Genomic DNA, 22,354 nt, shown 5'->3' on the forward strand with positions numbered 1-22,354 from the left:
CAGCCCCCGGCGCCCCCCGCGCTGCCGCCGCCGCCGATCTCGGCCGGGCGGGGCCGGGGCGGGCCGGGGAGGGCCGGGGCGGGGCGGAGCGGGCGGCGGGGGAGCGCCAGCCCGTGGCTCTGCGCGGCGGGGGGGGGCGGCGGGGCCGCCGGCTGCGGGCGGTGGCGGCGGCGGCGGCTGAAGGGCAGCGGCGGCGATGGGCGCTGCGGGGTGAGTGACCGGGCGCGGGGAGCGCGGCGCTGGGGGGCGCGGAGGGGCGGCGGGGTAAGGGGGGCAGTGATGGGGCGGGAGATTCTGTGCTGGGGGGCGCTGGGGGGGCCGCGCTGGGGCACCGGGAGCGCTCGGGGGCGGCACTGGCAGCACTGGGGGGCACTTTTGGGGCTCTGGGGGCAGCACTGAGAGCGCCCGGGGGCACTGCTGGGAGGGCTGGGCGGCAGTTCTGGGGCACTGGGGGGCAATGGTGAAGTTGTGGGAGCGCTGGGGCAGGAGGTGTAGTGATGGGGAGCACTGGGGGGGCAATACTGGGGCGCTGGGGGCCGGGGGGGCAGCACTGGGGCAGAGGGGAGGGCAGCGGGGCACTGCCGGGGGCAGTACTGGGGGCACTGTGATGGCACCAGGGGCAGTGAGGAGCCGGGGAGGCAATGGGGCAGTACGGGGGAGGACGGAACTGAAGCCTGGGGGGCACTGGGGCAGGAGATGCAGCGGCAGCGGGGGCTCCGTGGGTAGCGGGAGCAGGAGGGCAGTGCTGGGGAGAACCCCGGTGCCCGCCCGTGCCCTGGGAGGAAGAGCAGAGGTGGTGATGGAGGCACAGGGACAGACCCTGCCGAGGGGAGCCGCAGCCCTGGCAGAGGGGTGAGTGCCCCCCAAAACGGGGCACCATCACCCGCCCCCGTGGGGCAGCTGGAGGGGCTGTAGCACCACAGGGGCAGGATAGGGGGCTGCAGGGCAGGGATCGCTGCCGGGGAGCGCCACTGGAAGCGGGGCTCCTTCGTCCGGGAGCCAGAGCACGGGAGGGGAAGAGCGCCCGGGATCCTCGGGCTGCGATGCTGCGTGCCGGTGGCAGCGGAGGGGGATGCAGGAGCCTTTGTAGGGAGAGCGGCGCCGAGCGGAGCCGCTGCCGAGGAGCTGAGCAGGCCCCTGGTGCTGATGTTGTCATCTGTGTCTCTGTTGTGTATTATTTCCAGCTGATTGGTAAAGATGGAAAGAGGGAGAGGAGGAGGAGGAGGAGGAGGAAGGAACCTGGGAGGCTCTGGCTTGCACAGGAATATTTATTCCCAGTCCCAGCAGCAGTACCACTACCCGGCCTCCTCCCAGGGGAGCTGCATGGAGATCCAGGAGCTGGCCTCCAAGAGGGTGGACATCCAGAAGAAGCGGTTTTATCTGGATGTGAAACAGAGTTCCCGAGGCCGCTTCCTGAAGATCGCCGAGGTCTGGATAGGAAGGGGCAGGCAGGACAACATCAGGAAGAGCAAGCTGACCCTCTCCTTGTCTGTGGCTGCCGAGCTGAAGGACTGCTTGGGGGACTTCATCGAGCACTACGCCCATCTGGGCCTGAAGGGCGGCCATGGCCACCGGCATGAACACAGCAACGACAAGGAGCAGCATCCCCGGAGGCGGCCGCAGCACCCACCGCCCTCGCCCCCGGTGTCCGTGGGCTCTGAAGAGCCCCCTCACAGCGTCCTCAAAACGGAGTACATCGAGAGGGACAACAGGAAGTACTACCTGGACCTGAAGGAGAACCAGCGCGGGCGCTTCCTGCGGATTAGGCAGACCATGAGCAGGGGACCTGGCATGATGGGTTACTTCGGCCACAGCTTGGGACAGGAGCAGACGATCGTCCTCCCGGCGCAAGGGATGATCGAGTTCAGGGATGCTTTGGTGCAGCTGATTGAAGAATACGGCGAGGGGGACATAGAGGATCGCCGGGGGGGAGGTGACGAGCCCCCGGAGCTCCCCGAGGGCACCTCCTTCAGAGTGGACAACAAGCGCTTCTACTTCGACGTGGGATCCAACAGGTACGGCATCTTCCTGAAGGTAAGTGAGGTGAGGCCACCCTACCGTAACACCATCACAGTTCCCTACAAAGCGTGGACACGGTTCGGGGAAAATTTTATCAAGTACGAAGAAGAGATGAGGAGAATTTACAACAGCCATAAAGAGAAAAGAATGGATGCCAGAGGGGACAGTGGTGAAGAGCAAGAGGGTCTGGAATAGAGTGCATTGGACAATTAACCAAACAAAGCAAGCAGAAATTGGTGAGAGGGACTGACCTATAGTAATTCCAAGTTGCCCCAGTTTTTTGTAAAGTCCTTTTCTGGTAGTTCTTGCTAACTCCAGTACATAATGTTATAGGAGTCTGGTTACCACGTTAAAACTATGCCCAAAACATCTCCGTGTGTCTTAGGAAAGGACCAACCTCCTGAGTCCGTATGAGTCAGCTGCTTCGAGTGTTGGAGACTGTGGAAGTACAAGTATCAGCACAAACAAAATCTGGCACCCTGACCTTTAAATAGTCTAGAAAAGGCTAATGTTGCACTTAAACACGATGCAAAAGTACCCCCACCCTGAACCTTACGATGAGATGTATCGGTTTCTGCTTATCACGAGTTTTTCAGGACTGGCTTGTGCCCGTGCCCGGTCCAAAGGCCGAGCAGCATTGCCGTAGAGCATTTATGGCAAAAATCAGCTCCACATGAATCTCTGGTCTGTGTGTGAGGAGGGAGAGAGGTTTTAAGGTTGGCGTCTCCTGGTTATTGAGTTGGAAACAATAGTCTGTTTATGGGTAAAGTCTCAATGACCCGTCAGACCTCAGTCACGTGCCGGTGAAGGGCGGAAGATCTGTCGTTCATGTTCATTCCATAGTTTTGTGCTGACCAGATCACCTGAGTATCCCAGGACAGTAGAGTGCTCAGCCTTCTGAATTAATGGCAGTGAATAATAACCCACTCCTCATCTCCGTATTCTGCCCGTTAGAGGCTGGTGATTTTTTTTTTTTAATGCATTTTGTCTGAAATTTCAGAAGGTATTTTTGTATTAGGCGTTCCAGCAGGTGGCCATGGGAGCGGGTGTTGGGAGGTGGAAGGAATACCGCAACCGAGGCTCCCAGCTTGTCTCCCAGATTAACATGGTTTGGGACGATACCTGTGCAAGGGAAGCGTTTGGCTGTTTTCCTCCTCCTGCCATGGGGAAGACCTTTGGGGTGTTGGGTGCACAACTGGATTCTTGTAGAAAGGCATCTCTCATGCTCACCCATGGTGCGTTTTGGAAGCTGTGGTGGATGCCACATTGGGTTTTCTGTTGTGTTGATTTTGGATGGTGTTGGGGAGACAACATCTCTGCCCTGCCATCACCCCCTTCCCCCCCAGCTCAGAGCTGGAGCTTCTCCTTGCTCCAGTCCAGACCTGGTTTCGGTGTCATTCTGGAGTCTTTGTGATGTAAATTTTAAATCTCATGATACTAACTCTCTACCTGGAGGGGGAATGTGTGCAATTACCTGGTTGGGAGGTTGGTGAAAGATTCTGTGTTTCTTAAAATGTGACTATAACATAAGGGGCTTGTTCAGCCTTTGGACGACCAGCTCCTTCCTCCTGAACCAGTGGGAGTTTGAGCTCCAGATACTTCTAGTAGCGTGTTGCTCACCTTTAAGATTGTTTTAAGCAGGCATTGCCATGTCTGATATTTGTAATCACTCAAATGGTTTCATTACAGAGTGGCCTAGTGTGCATGTGGACCAGCTATTTTTCCATGCAACCATGCCCTGTTTTATTTGTTTAACCTTTTGAGAAACATCTTTATCTCCAAGCAGACTGTTCACCATGCTGAGTCTGGAGCCACCTGCACACTGCATGGCCACGCTCAATCCGAATGCTGTTGCCTGTTAATGTCATAATGAGAAAGGCTGGGGAGACAGGGTTGGGAACCAAGAGGATAATCTGGATTTTAGCTTGGGTACTAAAACTAGTCAATCTGTTTTAACTTTTAAAAAGGAAAAAAAAAAAAAAAAAAGAAAAAAAATATAACAGCTTGCACCAAAGTCACCAAAGAACCTTTAGGAAAATGTTACACTTGTGACAAGAAGTAAGAAAGTTAATTTCACTGTTTTAGGTGATTTCCCCTTTAAAACCACATATAGCAGTTACAGCAACCAAGCCTTTGGTTTAGTATCAAAAACTCCCATCCCTTTCTCCATAGGTTGCTCTTCCAGGTCCCTTTTCAAACCTGGAAGAGATGCTCTCGCTTCATCACTCAAACAGCCAGTGGACAGTGATGAATCAGCGGGCGTTGTGTGGGGTCCTGGTTCATTGTCGCTCTTACAGCTTTTGTCCCAATGGTTTTAACAGGTTAATTTAAAAAAACCCACAAAACCCCACATTAAAAGAACTTCACATCCTCTTCCGGTGTGAAACCAGAATTTAGTGAATGAGTGGTTGATGCATTGATACGTTAGCGTATCGCTGACTGCTGCTGCCCATCACAGTGCCTGAGGTAAAAAATTCACTTCTAGTCCAACAAACCGGAGCTATGAATGTACGAACTTTTTACTCTCTCCTTCCCATTCCTGTGTGGCATTCCTCCCCTGCGAGCTCGGCATCTCCCATCCCTGCCCGCCTTTGCCTCAAGGGATAGTAAAAGCTCCTGGGTTGGAATTAGCCTGAGTGGCCACATGTGTTGTAAGTGCTCATGCCTTCCCTGTGTTCCTGTAGTGTTGGTGAGGAAATTACTCGTGATTAGAAAGGGATGTTTTCTTCACCGTTTTAAAAGATGCAAAAAAGGATGCAGAATTGCTTTCCTTATTGCTGCCCCTTTTTTAAAAAAACCCTTTATCTTTTGTTAATGAATTGGCCTTCCAATGCCGTTAGTTTGTAAATGTCACCCAGGAATCCAGCAACGTCCGGCTACCGGGCCGGCCTGGGTTCTGGCACGCAGGTATCCCGTAGGATCTGCTAATGCATTTACTCCCCTGGCACGGGATGCACCTTAGTATCCAAACCTGGATCGGGATCTTCACGTTCATTGCCGATCACTCGTGGGTAGACCAGCGGCTGTGGGTTTCCATCGCAATGGAAAGCATCAATGTTGAGTTGGAGGATGATGGCTTTCCATGCGATGGCAGGCAGATGTTGGGCTGGAGGGTAGTAGGGATGCACTTGGAGTGTAGCAATGCAAGACTTGAACGGTGAGATTCGAAAACGGGTTCCTTTGTATTTTGGCAGTGCGTCTTCAGCTTCCCAGAGCAGTGACCACACGGGCTGCTGGTGTGCAGGAGGGCCCAACAAGATGCTCGGGAACACTGAATCCCTGATGTGTTTTAAATGTTTGTTCCTGACGCCCTGAAACTGCCATGTCCCTTAAACTTGAGAAAACTCAAGCTTATTTGCACTAGAAAGAACGGCCAAAAACAATCCTTAGGAGGACAGGGTGAAGAGCACCGGTCTGAACCTCTTTTTCTCATGAGAGAATTTCCTATTCAAGCCCTCACCTCTGTTTCAAAATTGTACGGTCCCGGCAGAAAGTCTGTCAGTTGAATTATTAAATTCTAATGCACTTTATATTGTGTAAATAATGCTAGGAGCACATTTCTGCTCCCGCTCCGGTAAGGGGATGCTTTGGTAACGTAGTCTAATGCTGAGAGAAGCCGTCTCCTGCATGCACGTGTCTGTTAGAGACCTGTTGATCCTGCTTGGTCCAGCTCCGCTCGTATGTTAGAGGAGGACAGGCGCTGTATTGAGGATCCTCTCAAACCACCAAGAGTGGGATGATGATTTGGATTTTTACATTGCAATGTGCAGAGCTGCTGAGCGTCCTCAGCTCCGCCGTCGCAGCAGCTCCTCACCCCTTCTGCAAACTGGGCTCCCCCGTGTTGCTGTCAAAGCTTAAAATCGAGTTTTGCACTTGTGCTCTTTACAAAGCCAAGTCCAGCAGCTGCCTTGTACCTGGCTTTCCCTGCTGCTGGTGCAAAAGGCAGGATGAAAAGCTTATCCCAGATGGAAGGGGCTGGGGGTCTTCCCCTGCATTGCAGCTGCAGGGACGTTGTGTTGGGTCCGGCTCACGGAGCTGGCTTTCCTGGTAAAGTACAGAGCTATGGAAGGGTTGGGAAGTGTTTTGCACGGGTGTGGAGAGGGCGACCCGCCGGGCGCTGCGGGGGGACGGCGAAGCCCTCCCTCGCGGGCTCCTCGCGTGCAGCCTGGATGGATGGTGGACTTTACCCAGCGAGAAGCTGCAGCGGTTATTGGTATCTACTTGTCGTCGTAAGTGTTTCTTATCTGTATCCGATATATACCGATTCATATCCACGTATAGGCATTAATATATTTATGTGAGTATATTGTAGCCTGTAGTAGCTCGTAGCGAAATAACCTTATTTATCTGAAGTGCAGTCTGAGGAGGGGGCGTCTGCTCCTGCCACTGGTCTGGACAAACGCGTTATTCCACCCAGGGCTGGGTGCAAGCTCCTGGCCTCAGCCCTCGTAAGAATCCCATAGGTTTTCGGCAAGGCTGCAAGGGAGAGCATAGTTAAAAGAAGGCAAAGCTCTTCCTTGGAGGCGTCGTTGAGGCGAGGTGAGAGCTGTAAAGAGGCAGCTGTTGGCCACATCATGTCTGCGTGCCATTTTACGACCCCTGGCTCTGCAAATCTGGACTGCCATGTTCATAAAATCCCAAGCAGAAGTATTAAAATCACGTCCTTTATACAAAAAAGAGTCCCCGAGCAATTACCAAAATCAATGTCAGCACTTTTTTTTTTTATCTACAGATGTCCTAGTCTGATAATTGCATCATTTTTTCCCCTATGGCCTATTGAAGTGACCTAAACTCCCAGGGAAGGGAGCTGCTGGTGGTTAGGAAGCCTTCTGCTTGCATGACTTGCAGTCCTGTTTTCCAATTTTAGTAATTTTTATAGTAGAAAGGAGTTTATTATTGTGTATTTTTATTGGGCATATTTTGCACCGGGTCAAAAATTATATAATAAGCATTTTCAGTTTCATGGCATTCCCACTTTTGCTGTACATACACTAGATAGATGAGATTTATGAAAGAATTCCTGAAGAAAATTAGACTTTCTCTTTCATTTTCTATGCTGCTTACTCCAAAATTAAGTTGCCCTTTCTTTTTAATGACTTAACATTAGATATTGTGATGTCTAAAATTCACCTTTCCCCTCCCACACCTCCATTCATTCCAAGTAAAGGTTGTGTTTGAAATTTAGTTTATTCAAGAAGGAGTGGAATTAAAGGCTACACCATAAGCTACACCCAAGCGAGGCTGTCACATCACGGCCTTTACCAAAATGTATTGTTTTGGGGTGATCTGGTCTTGCCTTAAAAATGTCTGAATCCTGTCACAGGAAAAAAGCCTCAGCTAGGGGACAAGGTGCTTCTGGATTTGGGGGATTTGGAAAAAGCTAAAGCCAGATCTTTTGCTGTTCTCTTCCTCCAAAACCCGCAGAAGCTTTCACGGGCTGACATCAATTTTTCTTCCTAATATTTTGTCAGCCTGTGTTCAGTTCCCCACCTGCACCTCAATAAAGGCAACAGTATATATAAAGCATCGAGGTGAAGTAAAATATCAAGAACTCCTGATAGATGACATGGATTAAAAATTGGTTTTCCAGAAATGTCAAAGCGTAAATTGAGGTTTTATAAGCCGGATGTCGTTTTGGCATTTCTGTGATGGATGTAATTAGATCGCTCCTTCCCCGTGCGGAGGGAGGCGTCACGCGGAACCCAAACCCGCAGCCTCCGGGCTCTCTTGTGTGCACCAACTTCTAGAAAGGTGCAGGTGCCTGCTGGCTTCTCATGTCTGGTGAATGTGGTTGTGTTCCTACCAGCCTAGCCTCCAGGGGCCTGGCTGCCCCCCCACAATAAAACCGTCATTAACGTCTTGCTAATTCATCTTCTTAATTGCTAGGCTGCACAGAAACGCTTGGAGTGGCACATGGAAATTGCTAGCTCTGCACAGAGCTGAAACTTAAAAAGGCATATTCCGTTCTTTTCGGGGTTTTAGACCCATCCAACACACCAGTATTAAACTGGGAGGGGTAATGGCTCCTGCCCTGGAGCTGATGGTCAGACACCCAGACGATCGGATGGATTTCTTGACCGTGGTGGGGGAAATCCATCCGGCAGGCAGGAGTTTGCATCTGCTCTTGGTCCTGATCATTTGCCACGCAGAGATTAATTGGAGGCAAAGATGGCCCTTGGTGGCGGCTGCTGGCAGCCGGAGAAAGCCGAGGCTTTGTGCCCAGCCCCGCTGGCACAACATCTGTGAATTCATGTGTGGGCACAAATGAACGCAGAGGCGAGGGAGAGAGGAATATTAGAGATATATATGCACGGACATATTGCAAATACTCATTTCCCCCCTGTTTCCAATAGGTCCTTCCCTTGAAGACATTAAAACACTATCTGTCTCTTCTGTTTCCCATATTGGAGACGTTCAGCGTGCAATAGGAGTGAGATGGGTTTCACAAGCAATATCAACATACTCTACTACTAACTTTAAATCTTTACACTGCAAAGCGCGTGCAATAGAATCTGCATTTCAAAACAGCAGAGAGTATGTGGGATAAAAGACACGGGTTAACCCCAGGCTCTTACAAGTATTCCCATCTGGTCCTTGTTGGGAGCACATGTTGTTGGCACAGTGCAGAGGGAGAGGGGGAGTAAGAGCAGAGATAAGCGCTTCCCACCAAGGCAGAGGAACGAAAAGGCAGGAGGGGGCGGAGGGAAGTGAGGACAAGATGCGTGCTCCAGGGAATCATAGAGCACGGTGATGGTTGTATCCGTAGTAGGAGGAATAGGTGGCACCTTCAGCATGGGAGTCCCATAGAGCTGGGGAAGGAGACACAGAGCCTGGATCCTAACAATCTTTTTGGGGACTTTATTGGTGTGGTTCTTTTGGGCTGGTTCTCCTTCCTCTTTGGGATCAGTAACACGCTCTGCGAGTGTCTGATCTTGCCAACAAGCCCACCAGGGCTAAGCGTGTCCTGTTACTGCTTTTGCAGCTCTTGGAGGCTCACGTGGCTGAGCTCTTGCTGACCTGGGACTCTTGCCCAGGAATACAGGCAGAAGCTTAGAGGAGCACTCAATTGTTGGTGGCCTGTAAGGTTTGCTGGTGCCATCCCAACTTATGGATGTTTGCGTGTGCTTTTCACTGGAGCCTTTGCTCTGCACACTACATTGGCTGCCTCCCACTCTAAGAATGAGTGATGGAGTGTTTTGTGTATTGATGGGGCAGCTGCTCTTTTCCATTGCCAAGGAAAAGGCTTGGTGAAGGCTGGAGGGTATCAGAGGGGAAAGCGGCTTTCAAGAAGCAATCTCATGCCTGCCTTTGCAAAGGGGTTTGTGTCGTTTCTAACAAGACTCTGTGGATGATCACCACTTGTACCGCCTTTGCGTTCCTGGGCCTGCCCCTCTGAGGTCTGAGGTGCAGCAGAGGTCAGTGTCAACAGCTGCTGAAAGCTGTGCTTTGAGCCACTGAAGTGCTGGAGTAATTGCCTGGGCTCTGGGAAAGCTGTCAGTGTGTGGAGCTGGGCTTCCTGATAATGGAGATGGGATCGCTTTGGTTTTATCCTGCCTGTGCCTGTGTTGTCCACCACTAAAAGGGGGTGGATGATACCTCCCTACCTCAAAGGAGTGTGACAGTCCTTGCGATGGTCTGATGCTGATCAATACTGATGGTATGCGAAAGCGAGACAGGGAGAAATGTGGGGTGAAATGTAGTGTTTGGAAGGTTTGGATCCTACCTGACTCTAAACTTGAATTTGCAAGTGCAAGGGTGCCTCTAATGGTGCATTTCGGGGCCACGTACAGAACAAAAAGCATCCATATTTTTCCCTAGTTGAACAACCTGGGAGAAATCTGCTCTTTCAAATCTCCCATGCTGGATATTCCCAGCTTCCCTCCCTAAGCTATTTCACCCTACTTCTGCTCAGATGCTTTTTCAGTCCATGTGTCCCTTGCTTCCATCAAATCCTATTGCTTTTTGCCTTACAGGCCATGCTCTCCAGAGGAGTTATAAAAACAGTTTGGTTTCTTCCCTGCTGCAGTTCTTACACATAATTAAAGGCTGTTGTCAGGTCTGTTCTGCATCCTTTCCAAAGGAAATACAGAACCTTCCACCGAGCGTAATTTTTAGCCCTGGTCATGTTCTTGTTGCTTTCTGGTGAGTCTGTTCAAACACAAATGTAAGGAAAGCACTAAGTGACAATATAAGCTCCCTGTGCCAGCATGTTTGGAAATACAGGTTTTCCCTTATGTTCCTAACTCTCCCAGGATTGTGTGTTGTCATCATATGAGAAGTCACAGAAATATTGGCATGAACTTTCCCTCAGTAGCATTTTTAGTGCGAGGAGATCTGAGACTTCTGTGTAGGTCCAAAGAGAGAGAAGCTCCTCCTGTCTAACATTGTCACCACTCCACATGAATATATGATTTATATTCATCCCAGCAGCTTCCAGAAGGGCACATGTGTCAGGCAGCTATTTCTTCCCTCCTCTTCCTAGGGAAAAGGCTGGATGTGCCAATGCAGCCCTGGTATTTTTAACATAAATCAATTATCCCTGCTGTTCCATGTCAGAGGGGGATCTGGAGCACGTTGTGTGCTGGCAGCGGCGGGCCCCGACGGCTTTGCAGCACGAGAGCAAACCTCAGGGCTCACAGGGAGCCCAGCCTGGCCTTGGCATCGCTCCCACCACTTCCCTTGGCAACTGGTGTTGAGCAGGAGCTGGTTTGTCTCTGGAAGTTCCCCCTGGACCCGTGGCTGTTTTGCAAATTGTCATTCTTGCTTTGGGCACGGAGGAGGTTGCTGTGCTGCTGCCTGCCTGGGAAGTACCTGATTGAAAAAGAGTCTCTCTCTCTCTCTCCCCCAGGAAGCTGGCAGGGGGAATCTAAGGCCAGAGACCTTAGGCTCTGGAAGAGAGGTGACAGAGCAGTGCTCTGGAGTGAATGCAGCTCAGTGTGCAATCAACAGGTAGATGTGTTTTCTCTTTGTGTTGTCTTCACCACAGCTGCTTGTTCTTTCCTTCTAGGTGTTTGAACACTCCTGAGATCTCTATAGGGCTGCCTAGAACAGGAATCTGTGAGGGAATTGAGTTGCCTCCAAGGATGGTCTCTCTCCTGAGACTCCAATAAACATAGCAAAGTGTTTGAAAAGTGGAGCATTGTGCTGGTGGCACTTTGCAAAGAGTTTTTCCCGGGTAGGTGTCACAGCAGGGATGAGCAGAGGCTCCTGACAGCCAAGAGCAAAGGGCAAGGGTTTGATGTAGTTCTTGGCAGTAGGACTTATCCTAGATTCAACAACTCAGTTAATATGCACATCCCTGTAGTAACTGATGAAGTTTTTTTAATTTAAGCATTTTTAATAGTCTCCCCCATCCTGGTAAAATTAGGGAAGGAGTTTTTTGGCTGAAATGTTTACCTGTAAGCTGAGAATAGGCACCGTGTTTCACAAGGTGAATAAAACTTCTGTGCGTCTCACCTCAGAGCATATCCGTTAGGCTGGCATTTTATTTCTTGTTCCATCTGGTTGCAAAACATCAAGGTCACTAAAGCAGCACAGGAAGAAGCCCCTGTAGGTGTCTATATGGCTGAGTGCATAGGGACATTCTCCTCTCACTTTGCTGATCCTGCTAGTGTTGTTCCTTTTCCCTGTTGGATCACCAAGTTCATGTCTTGTGCATGACCTGGCTTGAGGGCCCTAAACCTCTTTTTTTCCTTAGAAGTTCAGCATCTTTTTCTTAAGCTTTCATTGTGAATCCCTCTTGAAATGTTGTGCAAAGCCTGAGTGTGCCTTGCTTCCCTCCCTCACTGTGCATTTGCTAACTGCTGCAGCCAATGTAGGACAAAAAGATGTGGAGCTGGTTATATTTTTCCCAGACAGTCATTTTGCTCCGTGTCTGTTTTGGTGTGCTCTGGCTTCAACCATTCCAGGGATCCTGTTCTGCAGCTCTCACATGCTTCTGCAGCTGTTGCATGGGTGGTGTGGTGGGGCTCTGGCAGATGTTACCTCTAGGCCGGGGCAGATTCTTGGGGTGAAGCTGCAACAAAGCAGGAGTTCTTTAACCCTGCAGTCAGCCATTCCCTCAGGGATGGCTCTCATGTGGAGTAGGACTGCATGAAGCAGTTACCTGGGGCAGATCTGTTCCTGTGCTGGTGGCAGACTTGCTGCTTCCTCTGAGCAGCCGGCGCTCACCATCTCGCTTCTAGGCAATGTCTGACAGCTTCCCCAGGGATGAGCTTTGCTGCATCTGCTGCGAGTGCTGCTCTGAGCTCAGGCTCTTCCTTCCCACCACTCAGTTGCATGCCTGGATCCTTTGTTATGTGTAACCTCAATTTGGTTTCTTTGAGCAGTGCCAGGATTTCATTCTCCCTGGGACATTTAAATGGGGTGCAGAGTAATTAGAGTCGCTTTTCTCTGCATGTGTAATAGCAAATGCTTCCAAATCAGTTTGGGAACCGACCCAGGGGTTTGATGTGGGTTTGTAAATTCAGGCACGTGGGATGAGCGTGCCCACAGCAAAGCAGGAAGATGTGGAGATAAGAGCTGTGCCTCTGCCAAGTTCCTGTCTACTCTCTTGCAGTCCTATACTGACTCCAGTTGCTGCAGTGGGAGCCACCAGGACCAGGGACCACCAGAGCCTGTCCATGGGACCTGGCTCAAAGAGGCAGCAGACACCTGAGCTAGGCAAGGCACCGCCACCCACAGGTATTGTGTATCCCATAACAGCTCAGAAGGGAAGTGTCAAGAGCTTTATCCTGGATGCCACAGGAGCCCAACTCTTTCAGCCTTCCTTTTCTGTCTCTGGGACTTTCACCTCTTGCCTGGCACATCCTCTCTGAGGCGCCTAGAGGCATGTCTGTCCTGGGATCAGCGTGTGCCAGCATGCAGTGTGCACGTAATCCTGGTGCATCCCGTCCCCCCTCTCCACAGCAGCATTTACTGCTGATGTCAGCACAGTCATCCCTCAGCGCTGCCAGGGGTAACCCTTTGAGCTAACCACTGATAAGTTCCTTCTAGCTGTCTTATTAAAAAAAAAGAAATAAAAAAAGAGGAGGGAGGTGCTGTAGTCGCCTGATGAACATTTTCATGTATGCTGCCAGCTCTTTACTGTGGGTTACCTTGGTGAAAGCATATTGCAGAGACATTTCTTTTAAAGAGAGCTTAAAACTGTCTGTTTGGCAGTGTGTTTTTTGTGCTGTTATGTGTGAAACCCCAAGAAAACCCCCAATCCAGAGCAGGAGGCAGAGGTGATGCCCATTTAACTCCTGCCTGCAGCAACAAGCTGCAGTTTAACCTGTTGCTTTTCACACCTCTTTCCTGCTCCTAGGAGGCACCTTCTAAAGCTGGGATAACCTCCCTAAACCTCCCTCCTCAGGCTCTCCACAGAGGGAAGTTCACCCTCCTCCTCCCCACTGCAGCCCTTGAGCTGTTGCAATAGCCCTTGAGGTGCTCTCTCTCCTTGTTCAAAACCCCTGCTGGCCTCTTCCTCTCAGTGAGGCTGAAGATGCTGTGCAGAATAAGCAAGAGGGCACAATATGGGCATTTTTCACTTGCCTCAGCCTGAAAACCAGCCTCCTCCAGGCTCTCAGTCTTCCAAGAGCTTCCCACCTTTCTAGCCAAGCGGTTTGTTTGCTAGAAGAAAAATTGGTAGCTTTGTGCTAGCAATAACCAGAGTCCTCTTTCACTAGCGCAGGCATTTTCTCCTTTGAATTCTGTTTGAATGCAGAAATGATTGTGAAATGAGAGCGGTAATATCGGGAAAGGGGAAAGCAGAGTGTTCCTCTGGATTGGGTTTGATACAATTTGAAGCTGCTTGTGGAAGATTGGCTGGAAGGTAAACTGATTTGGGCTTAAAAAAGATGGTGCTGGTAAAGTGTGTTAGTGACTCTTCAGCAGATGGTCCAAAATAGCTTTTTTATGGTCTCTGACCTCTAGGAAAGATAACTGGATTTTTGATCTTAGATTGAAGGGGCAGTTTCTGATGCAAGAAACTTGTGTTCTTTAGAAACCATCCCAGGCTGGCATTTACTGTCAAAAACGTTTCATGGGAGCGGACAGAAAACAAGTGAAAAATCACACGTCTGAGTCAGCCCCAGGCGAGCCTTGAAGGGCGCTGTGGCTGAGCTAGCCAACCGTCCAGAATTCAGGATAGGTTCCCGTTGTCATCCATCCTCCTGGTGGTCCATGGCCACCAAAATTTCCCACAGGTGCCTGCAGGGGTGTGATTAGTCAGGAGCCCCTGGTTTTGCAGCATCTTGGGATTGATCCACAGGCTGTAGAGGTGTCGTGGCCCCAAGGAAAAGCGTTGCACTCCGGCATTCCCACGCTGTGTGGGAGCTGCGGCGCCCGTACCAGGTGGTGGTTGCTGAGGTGGGTATTGAGTTAGAGGGGTGCATTTCCAGAGCACTGCTTGGTCACCAGCTGTTGTCCAGGACGCCGTGCCTTTTGGTAAAGCAGTAAAAAAAATAAACCTTTCTCTTTGAATTTCAAGTCAGGGGACTGTTTTCTGCCAAGCTACCCCCCACCGTTTCAAATGTATTTTATTCTCCTTTTCTTTGCACTGGTCCTGTTCCGCTCCGCTCAACAGCTGCTGCATTTAATCCCAGAAGCTGCAGTTGGTAGGGAGCAAAGTGATCTCCATATAACCTCTCTCTTACTCATAAGCGTGCATTATGAAGCTTAACCGATGGTAATAAAATGTTTTGCTTTCAACATGCTGTCCCTGTGGTCCAATGTTCCCGTCTTCAGGCTCCATCGTTGCGGCGGGGCGACGTATCGGAGCTGTTCTGCCGCTCCCCAGGAACGTGCCTGGGAATACTGGATGTAGGCCTCGTGAATACCCAGCAAGGAGAGATGGAGAAGGTGGAGCAGACCCCTTTCCATGGGTGGTGGCATGCCCGGGTGCAAGCAGCTCTTGGAGGAAGATTGTGTCTTTGCAGTCAAGGCAAGAGGCGCTGGGGGTCTTGCTTGGCTGAGACCCAAGTGCAGGTTCCCATCTCCATGAGATTGTCTGGCACTGCAATCTGGTGTGAGAGCCTCTTCGGGGACCGCGGCGCCACGTGGGGGGAGCGGGAACAGATTGCGGTCCTGCTGCTTGGTTGGGTTTTCTTCATCCCTTTCACAACCACTCTGCAGGTTCATGGCTTCATTTGGCTTTTTGTGTTTCCTGCATACTAAAAGGGCATTTTCATGCCATCCTCCATGGATGTTTTCATCCAGGGGGCGAAAAGGATGTTTCTCATCCACATTTAAGTAACCATATAAAATGTGGAAAGTCTGTTTTAGGAATTTTGGTTTTGTTTACACACCACTGATGCTTTTATTAAAACCATCTTTTCACATATAAATAATTTAGAGGTCATATTATTTTCCTGCTTTAAACTGAAAGCAGGGATTTCAAAGCAGGGATCTCCAAGCATCATTTCTGTGTCACGGTGGGTTGCATTAGCCCTACAGCTGCCTTTTGTTGAACAGAATGGGTTTTTTCCATATTTGAGGTTTACAGTGTTGGGTTTCAAAGAGGAATTTCCCAGACAGAGCCCCCCAGAAGGTATCAGAATATATGATTTTGTCAGGCAACGATAACAGCTTTTTTTCTGGAGATTGCCATTTTGTAAATAAGCTTCTTCTCCAGCAGCACAGCTACAGCTACGAAAGATGGATGATTATTTCTTTCCAGAATGGGTCTTCCGCTGCAGGATCTGGTTTTTATTGTGATAATTAGCATAGAATTAAAAATGGCCCTGCATCTTCAGTTTGCACTGTAGTGTCTCTGGTACTGAGCAGTCTGGGATGGTGTTTTCCTTGGAAATAGGCTGTGTCTGGGAATCACTTGATTCACCACTGAAAACCAGTGCACGGATATCTGCAGGCTTCAATGCAGCAAAAGCCTCTGCCTCCAAAAATAAATTATTGCTCCTAATAAACTTTCAAATCAGTTGTTTTTTGGAGACTGGAAGAGTTGCTGAGGATATTTAGGTGAAAATCTAGCACAGCGGCCAGAGCAGGATTTTATAAATGCCTTTAAATTCTGGAGCTCGGGTTAAAGGTGAGGTCACGGGCAAGCAGACAGCTTTTTCTCCTAAAAAACCTGTAATAGCTTTTCTTTTAAAAAATTTAACAGGGTTGCCACTCCAGGTGGAGGCAGAACTATAAGGAGTGTCACACACAATGACAGTGTATCCGTAGGAGAAACCAAGGCGGCAGCAATGCAGCACGACGCGTAAACTTCCTGGTGAGAGCTGTGCAGGAAATTACTGTGCAATTGGACGCAGTGTCCTAGCATTAGATTTATTATCCACTTCCAAATCATCTGCCAAAAATCCTTTCAATCGGAAGACAGGAAAGAATATGTTATAAAAAGACCTAGAAAAGGAGTCATTTTGGCACAGGAGTTTTCAGGATGGTAATTGTCCATGCCTCTAGTGTTAGTGTTTGGGTGAGGTCAATGCTACTTCAACCAAATGTGATCCCTACATATGGCACGTGGTGAGATGTGCCAGTCCTGCAGGATCAGTCCTGGAATGCAGTCCTGGAAGATGCTTCTTTGCCCAGTCTATTGCTCCACGATTGCTTTTAGTCCCACAGGGCTCCAGCATCACTTAGGGAAAGCCATGGTGTGCAAGCTGGCTGGCTTTTCCCCCATGATGGACTTGTTCCTTTCTGGGTGGTAGGGTCATGGCCACATCCACGTGCTGGTGTGCATTCCCCAGGCCTTGCTGCTTTGGCAGCAAGGCTGGATGTATCATTCCGGAAGTTTCTTGTCTGGATGGTGGACTGAAATGGTGGTGTTTACCCACCTTGCACCTCGTTGCCCTCCTCACTGCGAGGCACTGCCCATATCACACTGCAATTCTCCAGCTCCCACATCTTTTCCTTTCTTTCCAGTTGTGTGCCTATATCCATATCCCCTGTATGCACAACCTTGCTCTTTGCGTGTTAAATCCAGCTCTTACTGTCAGTAATGGAAATAAGTGACGTGAGTTTGTAGCTCTGTTTTTACTCCTGGGATATTAGTGTTCCCTGCTGCTGGAAAACCATCTCCCCAGTGCTTGATCCCTGATGAGAAACATGTCTGCAGCTGTACCTGCAGCATCCCCAACATATCCTGCTAGCTCCGGCTAGTTAATACTTTTGACTGAAAAAGTGCTTTCTCCATAAAAAAGATTCACACCCACCTTGGACATACCAGATGTTGCACAGCCAGCTGTTGCCTTGTACAACACTTGGGAGAGTTGGTGGCAATGCATGCAGGGCCCAGGGAGCCACTTTGCTGTCCTGTGACCATTTTTTTGGGGTGCCTGCTGGAGCATAGTGAGAACTGAAGGTTCTGCTTTGTGTAAGGATCGGGCTGGTTGATGGGGCAGCTGGTGGGAAGTGTGTGTTTACCGAGAGAAAAGGGTATACCTGTCATCTGTTGGGATGAATCCTCCTTTCCCAGCCTCTTTCCAGGAGTGTGCTGATCCAAAGTCCTTCTCTGGAGCTTTGTTCTTCATGAAAATGAAGCTGGGCCGTTATCAACATCAGTGTTCACCAGACCGCCTTCATCGTCTCGTCCTTGCGTTCATTGTCCTTTGACAGGTAGGGTGGTTAAGAGAAACAAGCCAGCTTAATGCATGGTCAGAAAGCTACAATTAACGAAGCAGACCACAAATAAATAGGTAAATAGGCTAAGCTGTAAGATAGCGTGTAAGAGGAGGCAGTCTGCCTCTGCAAAGTGCATGATAAGCATCGGCCAAGCTTGTTGCAGACACTGGGCAAGGCTGCTTTCGCTAGACTTTGAGTATCCTAGTTGCAAAGGCTCGTCAGTGTTCCTAAAGGCTCTTGGTTTTGGAGTGGGGTCGTCCTTTGTTTTCTGTGCACTGTGACCACTTGCTTCCCGAGCGGGTTCGTAGTGATGGAGTTAATGGAGCTGTTCTTTATAGTAGCCTAAAAGGTGTCAGTCGTTTGCTCGTGTGTGTTCACAAGCTGAGCCGTGGCGTGATTTGAAGCACTTTTGGTGTGGCATGTGCAGTTGCAGTGCTGTCTGGTTTTGATTTCCCCCAGGGTACCCTCCCCGCGTTCCCTCGTGTTTCGGACACTGAACCAAACCGACATTGGGACTAGCACTTTAAGTACTAGTAGTCACTTTGCTTCGGATTAAACTGAGCACTGCACTTTTGTACGTACTGTTAGCACTGAGTTTTGAACTCTCTTCTTTTCCCCATCTATTTCCCCTCCTAGGCGCAGTGTTAATTACCTAGGGGCCATCAGAAGAAAATTTTGAGGTGTGTTGGACCGCTGTCCAGTGCCTGATTTCAATTACATATCCTTTAGCGACCTGAGAGTAGGTAGTTTACCCATCCAAGCTTATTTTACATGACAGAACCAACACCTCCATCACTGACATCCAGGCAGACGCGGTGGTTATTGTAAACTTCGAGGGCACCCAGAGACCCGAGGGCATGGCTTTTAAAAAACACCAAAGATACAGGAGAAGTCTCAAAAGGGATTGGGATGGTGCAAGATCATCTCCTTGACACCTGGAACTGAGCGGAGCAGGAGTCGCAGGGCAGACGCTCTTGTGTCTGGTGGGAGACCCCGGTTAGTCCATGGGACAGCCCAGTTCAAACCAGCCTGAGATCCTGGTGACAATAAAGGCTGCGCTCAAGCCATTGCAATAAAAGCCATCATTGTGCCTGCACTGGAAGTGCTGTTGGGATTGGTCGTGGGCTTCAACTGCAAAAGGTATTTTTAAGTAAAAAATATCTACAGACCATTTAGAAGATGGAGCACAATAACCCTGGGATTTGCTGTTGAATTTGGAAATTGTTGTTAGGAGTTGATCAGCTCTCATGTTCAGAGGCAGTTCAGATGTGCTATTCCTTTTAAATTCCTGTGGTATTTCCGTATGGAAGGCCAGGGATCAGAGCTCCCTTGCCAGCAAGAAAGCAGCAGGGTAGAGTTAGTAGGAAACATAGTCAGAAATCTCTAGGATTTGAAATGTGATCCCTGAATTTGAAATGTGGAATGCTGAATAATCTGGGTTTTGGTGTCCCAAACCACCCACTCCGAACCACCTGGTAGGGTTTTACTTCTTTAAAAGCCCCTGTGGGTTTTCCACAGCAGCAAATAAATTGTGGTGGGTGTGAGAGCCCTGTGTTCCCTTCACAGCGGGGTATCCACTCTTAGGACTGCTGCTCATCATCCTTGATGAGCCCACAGTCAATCTAATTCCTTCCCTGGCATTACTCCGTGATGGGAGTTTGGGAGTTTCTCCCTGGTGACACTTGATGGATAAACCCTGCCAGTACAGCATGATCAGTGGGAATGCAGAGAAGGGAATTAGGTCTTCTCCTTCAGTGCTGCTAGCAGGGGGCCAGTATGGAAATAACCTTCAGCAACAAAAAGAAATGGGTGTGTTGGGTTTCCCTGTTGCAGCAGATGGAGGAGTTTTCCTAAACAGCTCCAGTTTTACTGGCTGGTTTTCTTGGCTTCCTTCTTCAATAGACCTTCAGGGGCTTGGATATTCAGTGGGAACCCAAGATGGTTAAAAACTCCAAATCTTGAGCAACCCCAAGCATTATGCTCTTACATCCTCTTTCAGTGGATGTAAAAACAGAAATAGAATCCACATTTTGGGTTGGGTCGGGTTTTTTCCTTTCCCCCCCCCCCACCCCCATCCCCACCAAATTATCCCTGCAAATTTAGCTTTAAAGAAATAGTACCAGGTGATGCTGCTGCTCTATCTGAAGCCCCAAAATTATAGTGGCTGAGGGAACAGCCTCTTCAAAAAGTACCTTGGTGACTCAGAGCCCACATCCCGCTCACTGTCAGCAGGATAAAGGCAAACCATTTGGGAAATTCCCCCCCCCAGCAAGCCCACCAGTCTCACTGAGTCCTTGAAAATAAGCTTGAGAGAAAGGGGGATGTGGAACAGGTATTTTTTTGTCTTATTTTCCCCCTCAGGTGTAGTTTTTTGTCCCTTGGAGATGGCATCTCATCCTTTGGGAAGGTAGAATGAAGTGTTTTCTCCTGCCTATCACACTTGAGGCCTGAATGCAAATGCTAGCACAGCACCCTTTTCTCTGGAAGGGCCTTTTAGGTGGAAAAAAAGGATTTTTAGTTGTTTGGGTTTTCAGATAGCTCGTGGGGAAGCGCATTGTAACAGCACACAGGCAATGCTTTACCAACCTTTTCTGTTCCTCCAAGAGAGACATTTTAATTTGCTTCAGTAGTTTAGATTTTGTTTCCTTGAAAGTCTTTTTGGACCCATGAAAATGCACTTGAAATGAGTCAAGTTTATCAAAACAAAATTGTGCACACACCCATGCACCAGCCCGCGTGTTCGTGCTTGTCTCTGGGTGTGTATACACATAGAGAAATATATTATTTTCCAAAACATTCCTTTTTTAAATCTTTTCTTTCTTTTTTTTTTTTTTTTTTGTTTGCGTTTTTTTGGGGTTGTTTTCCCCTACCCCCAGGATATTAACCAAAAGGTGTTTTAAAGTTATGGCATGAAAACTCCTAAATGTAAATCTGAGTACCTTGTGATGCTAATTAACAGGTTTTTTCCTGAAACTTTATGTGATGCTTAATATTTTCCTTAGGAAGTTTTGTTTAATGTTAGATCATTGTTCTGGAGGATGTTGGTCCTACTGGCATTAAACTAATGGAAATAAAATGCATGTGTTACAAGTGTAGAAACGGTGAAGAATTAAGTGTGAACTTACTGTACGATACTGATTCTGTTTTCAAACAATCTGTTTTGCTGTTCAATAGTTGACATATGGAAATGCCAATGTACTGTAATTTAGCACTTTTCCAATGGACCCTGTTCTCACTACGCCTGAGGGAAGAAGCAGGTTTGGCATGAGGCCGACTGAATGCAGCCCCCGAACCTTTTTCTGTGTGTTTTGGCACCAGAACTGGCCAGGTGGAGCTTGAATTGGAGGTTTTCTCATTGGTTTGGTGGCTGGCACAGGGCAGAGAGGAGTGGCTCTTCCATCCCCGTGGTCAAACCAGGACCATTTTGCAGCTTGGTCTGGTGAAAGGCGTCCCTGCCCATGGCAGGGAGGGTGGAATGAGATGATCTTTGGGGTCCCCTCCATTCTGGGATTCTAGGATTCTGTGATTTGGGTGCAGCCCTCGCTGTGGGTGGATGGACTGGTGGCATTGCGCTCCACCAGCGCATCCCCGCGGGAGCCAGGCTGGGGTCGGGCAGTCCGAGCTGGGGTGGGAAAGCGGCCGAAGCATCCACAGTCCCTGAAATCCAAGGGCAGAAGGGACAGCTCACCAGCCACCCCTCTCCAGCCCAAACCCTCCTTTCCTAGTGCTAACAGGGTGCAAAGTGTTACTTGTCATGTACTGTACTGAAAGGGTTAATTGATCAGTGACTGTATTGTACTGTATGAAAACTCATGAATTGCCTTGTATTGTTTCTAATGGACTGTTCCATGTGTCCCCACTGCCCATTCCCAAAGGACGCATGTGCTCAGTTGGGTCCTCCAAACTCTCTGGTGCTAACTCCTCCGTATCCGATGGTGCTCCTGCGGACTCTAACTGACCACATGCCTGTCCCCAGCTTGAAGTTCACCACGTCTTTCTCGTCTGTTTGTATCAAGTCTCACACACACACACACACACACAGACACACACATATGAGAAAAATTAAGGATAAACTTGAATTTGTTTCAAAGCCTCATTGACAATCTAATGTTTTCTATGTCTGCTTTTATTTTGGGATGGTTTTTCTAGAAAGCAGCCCGCCAGCACCTTCGCCCCGGGAGGGGATTTCGTCCTGTTCACTCCTCTGGCATCCGAGGTGAGCTGCTCCCTCACTGGCTTTTCAGGCTCAGCTGCTGGAGGTTGATACATCAGGAGCCAGTGAGGAAGAGGAGGTGCAGGTGCCTTCAAAGATGTCCAACCCTAAAAAGCAGATGGGATCCTCATGACTGCATAATCCAAACATAGGTGGGTGGGCACTGAGGGTCTTGGAGGGGATGAATCAGCTCCTTGCTTTGTGACAAAAATTGGCTTTTAAGAAGAAAAGGAGGTAGAAATTTAGAGTCCCAAAGGCGCCTCCATCTCCTCCCAGCATGGCTCATCTCTGCTGGCAGAGGAGCCACCTCCCAATCCTGAGGTTTTCCAGGTGACACACACTTTGGATGGCGTGAACAGGGCCATCCCCTCCAACCCCCCACCCCAATGCGAGCTGCTTTTTGGACAAAATTAAATCTGAATATATTTTATATCGATTTGAAAACAAAGTCTGATATTTACCCCTGTTCTCAACTGAATTTGCATATTGTTGTTTGCCACGATATTTGTTCTGTCTTCAAATAAATTTGCTTACTTGTGTAGTCTTAACTGTCTGCTC

General features: G+C 49.2%; 1 protein-coding gene and 1 long non-coding RNA gene across 2 annotated transcripts in view; one reads left to right on the forward strand and one right to left on the reverse strand.

Annotated features, from left to right (window-relative positions):
* Positions 1-61: 61 nt before the first annotated feature.
* Positions 62-22,335, forward strand: PURG (purine rich element binding protein G). Its single transcript, XM_021531607.4, has 2 exons — positions 62-210; positions 1,185-22,335. Exon 2 carries the CDS (start codon positions 1,198-1,200, stop codon positions 2,212-2,214), a length of 1,017 nt encoding a protein of 338 aa, XP_021387282.1. The 5' UTR covers positions 62-210; positions 1,185-1,197; the 3' UTR covers positions 2,215-22,335.
* LOC146767713 (uncharacterized) overlaps positions 21,692-22,354 on the reverse strand; it is a 35,752-nt gene continuing 35,089 nt past the window's right edge. The window contains exon 3 of the long non-coding RNA XR_014954948.1: positions 21,692-21,903. This is a non-coding gene — a long non-coding RNA (uncharacterized LOC146767713). The remainder of the gene's footprint in view (positions 21,904-22,354) is intronic.

Source organism: Lonchura striata, chromosome 4, assembly GCF_050655825.1.
Source record: "Lonchura striata isolate lonStrDom1 chromosome 4, ASM5065582v1, whole genome shotgun sequence".
NCBI lineage: Eukaryota > Metazoa > Chordata > Aves > Passeriformes > Estrildidae > Lonchura > Lonchura striata.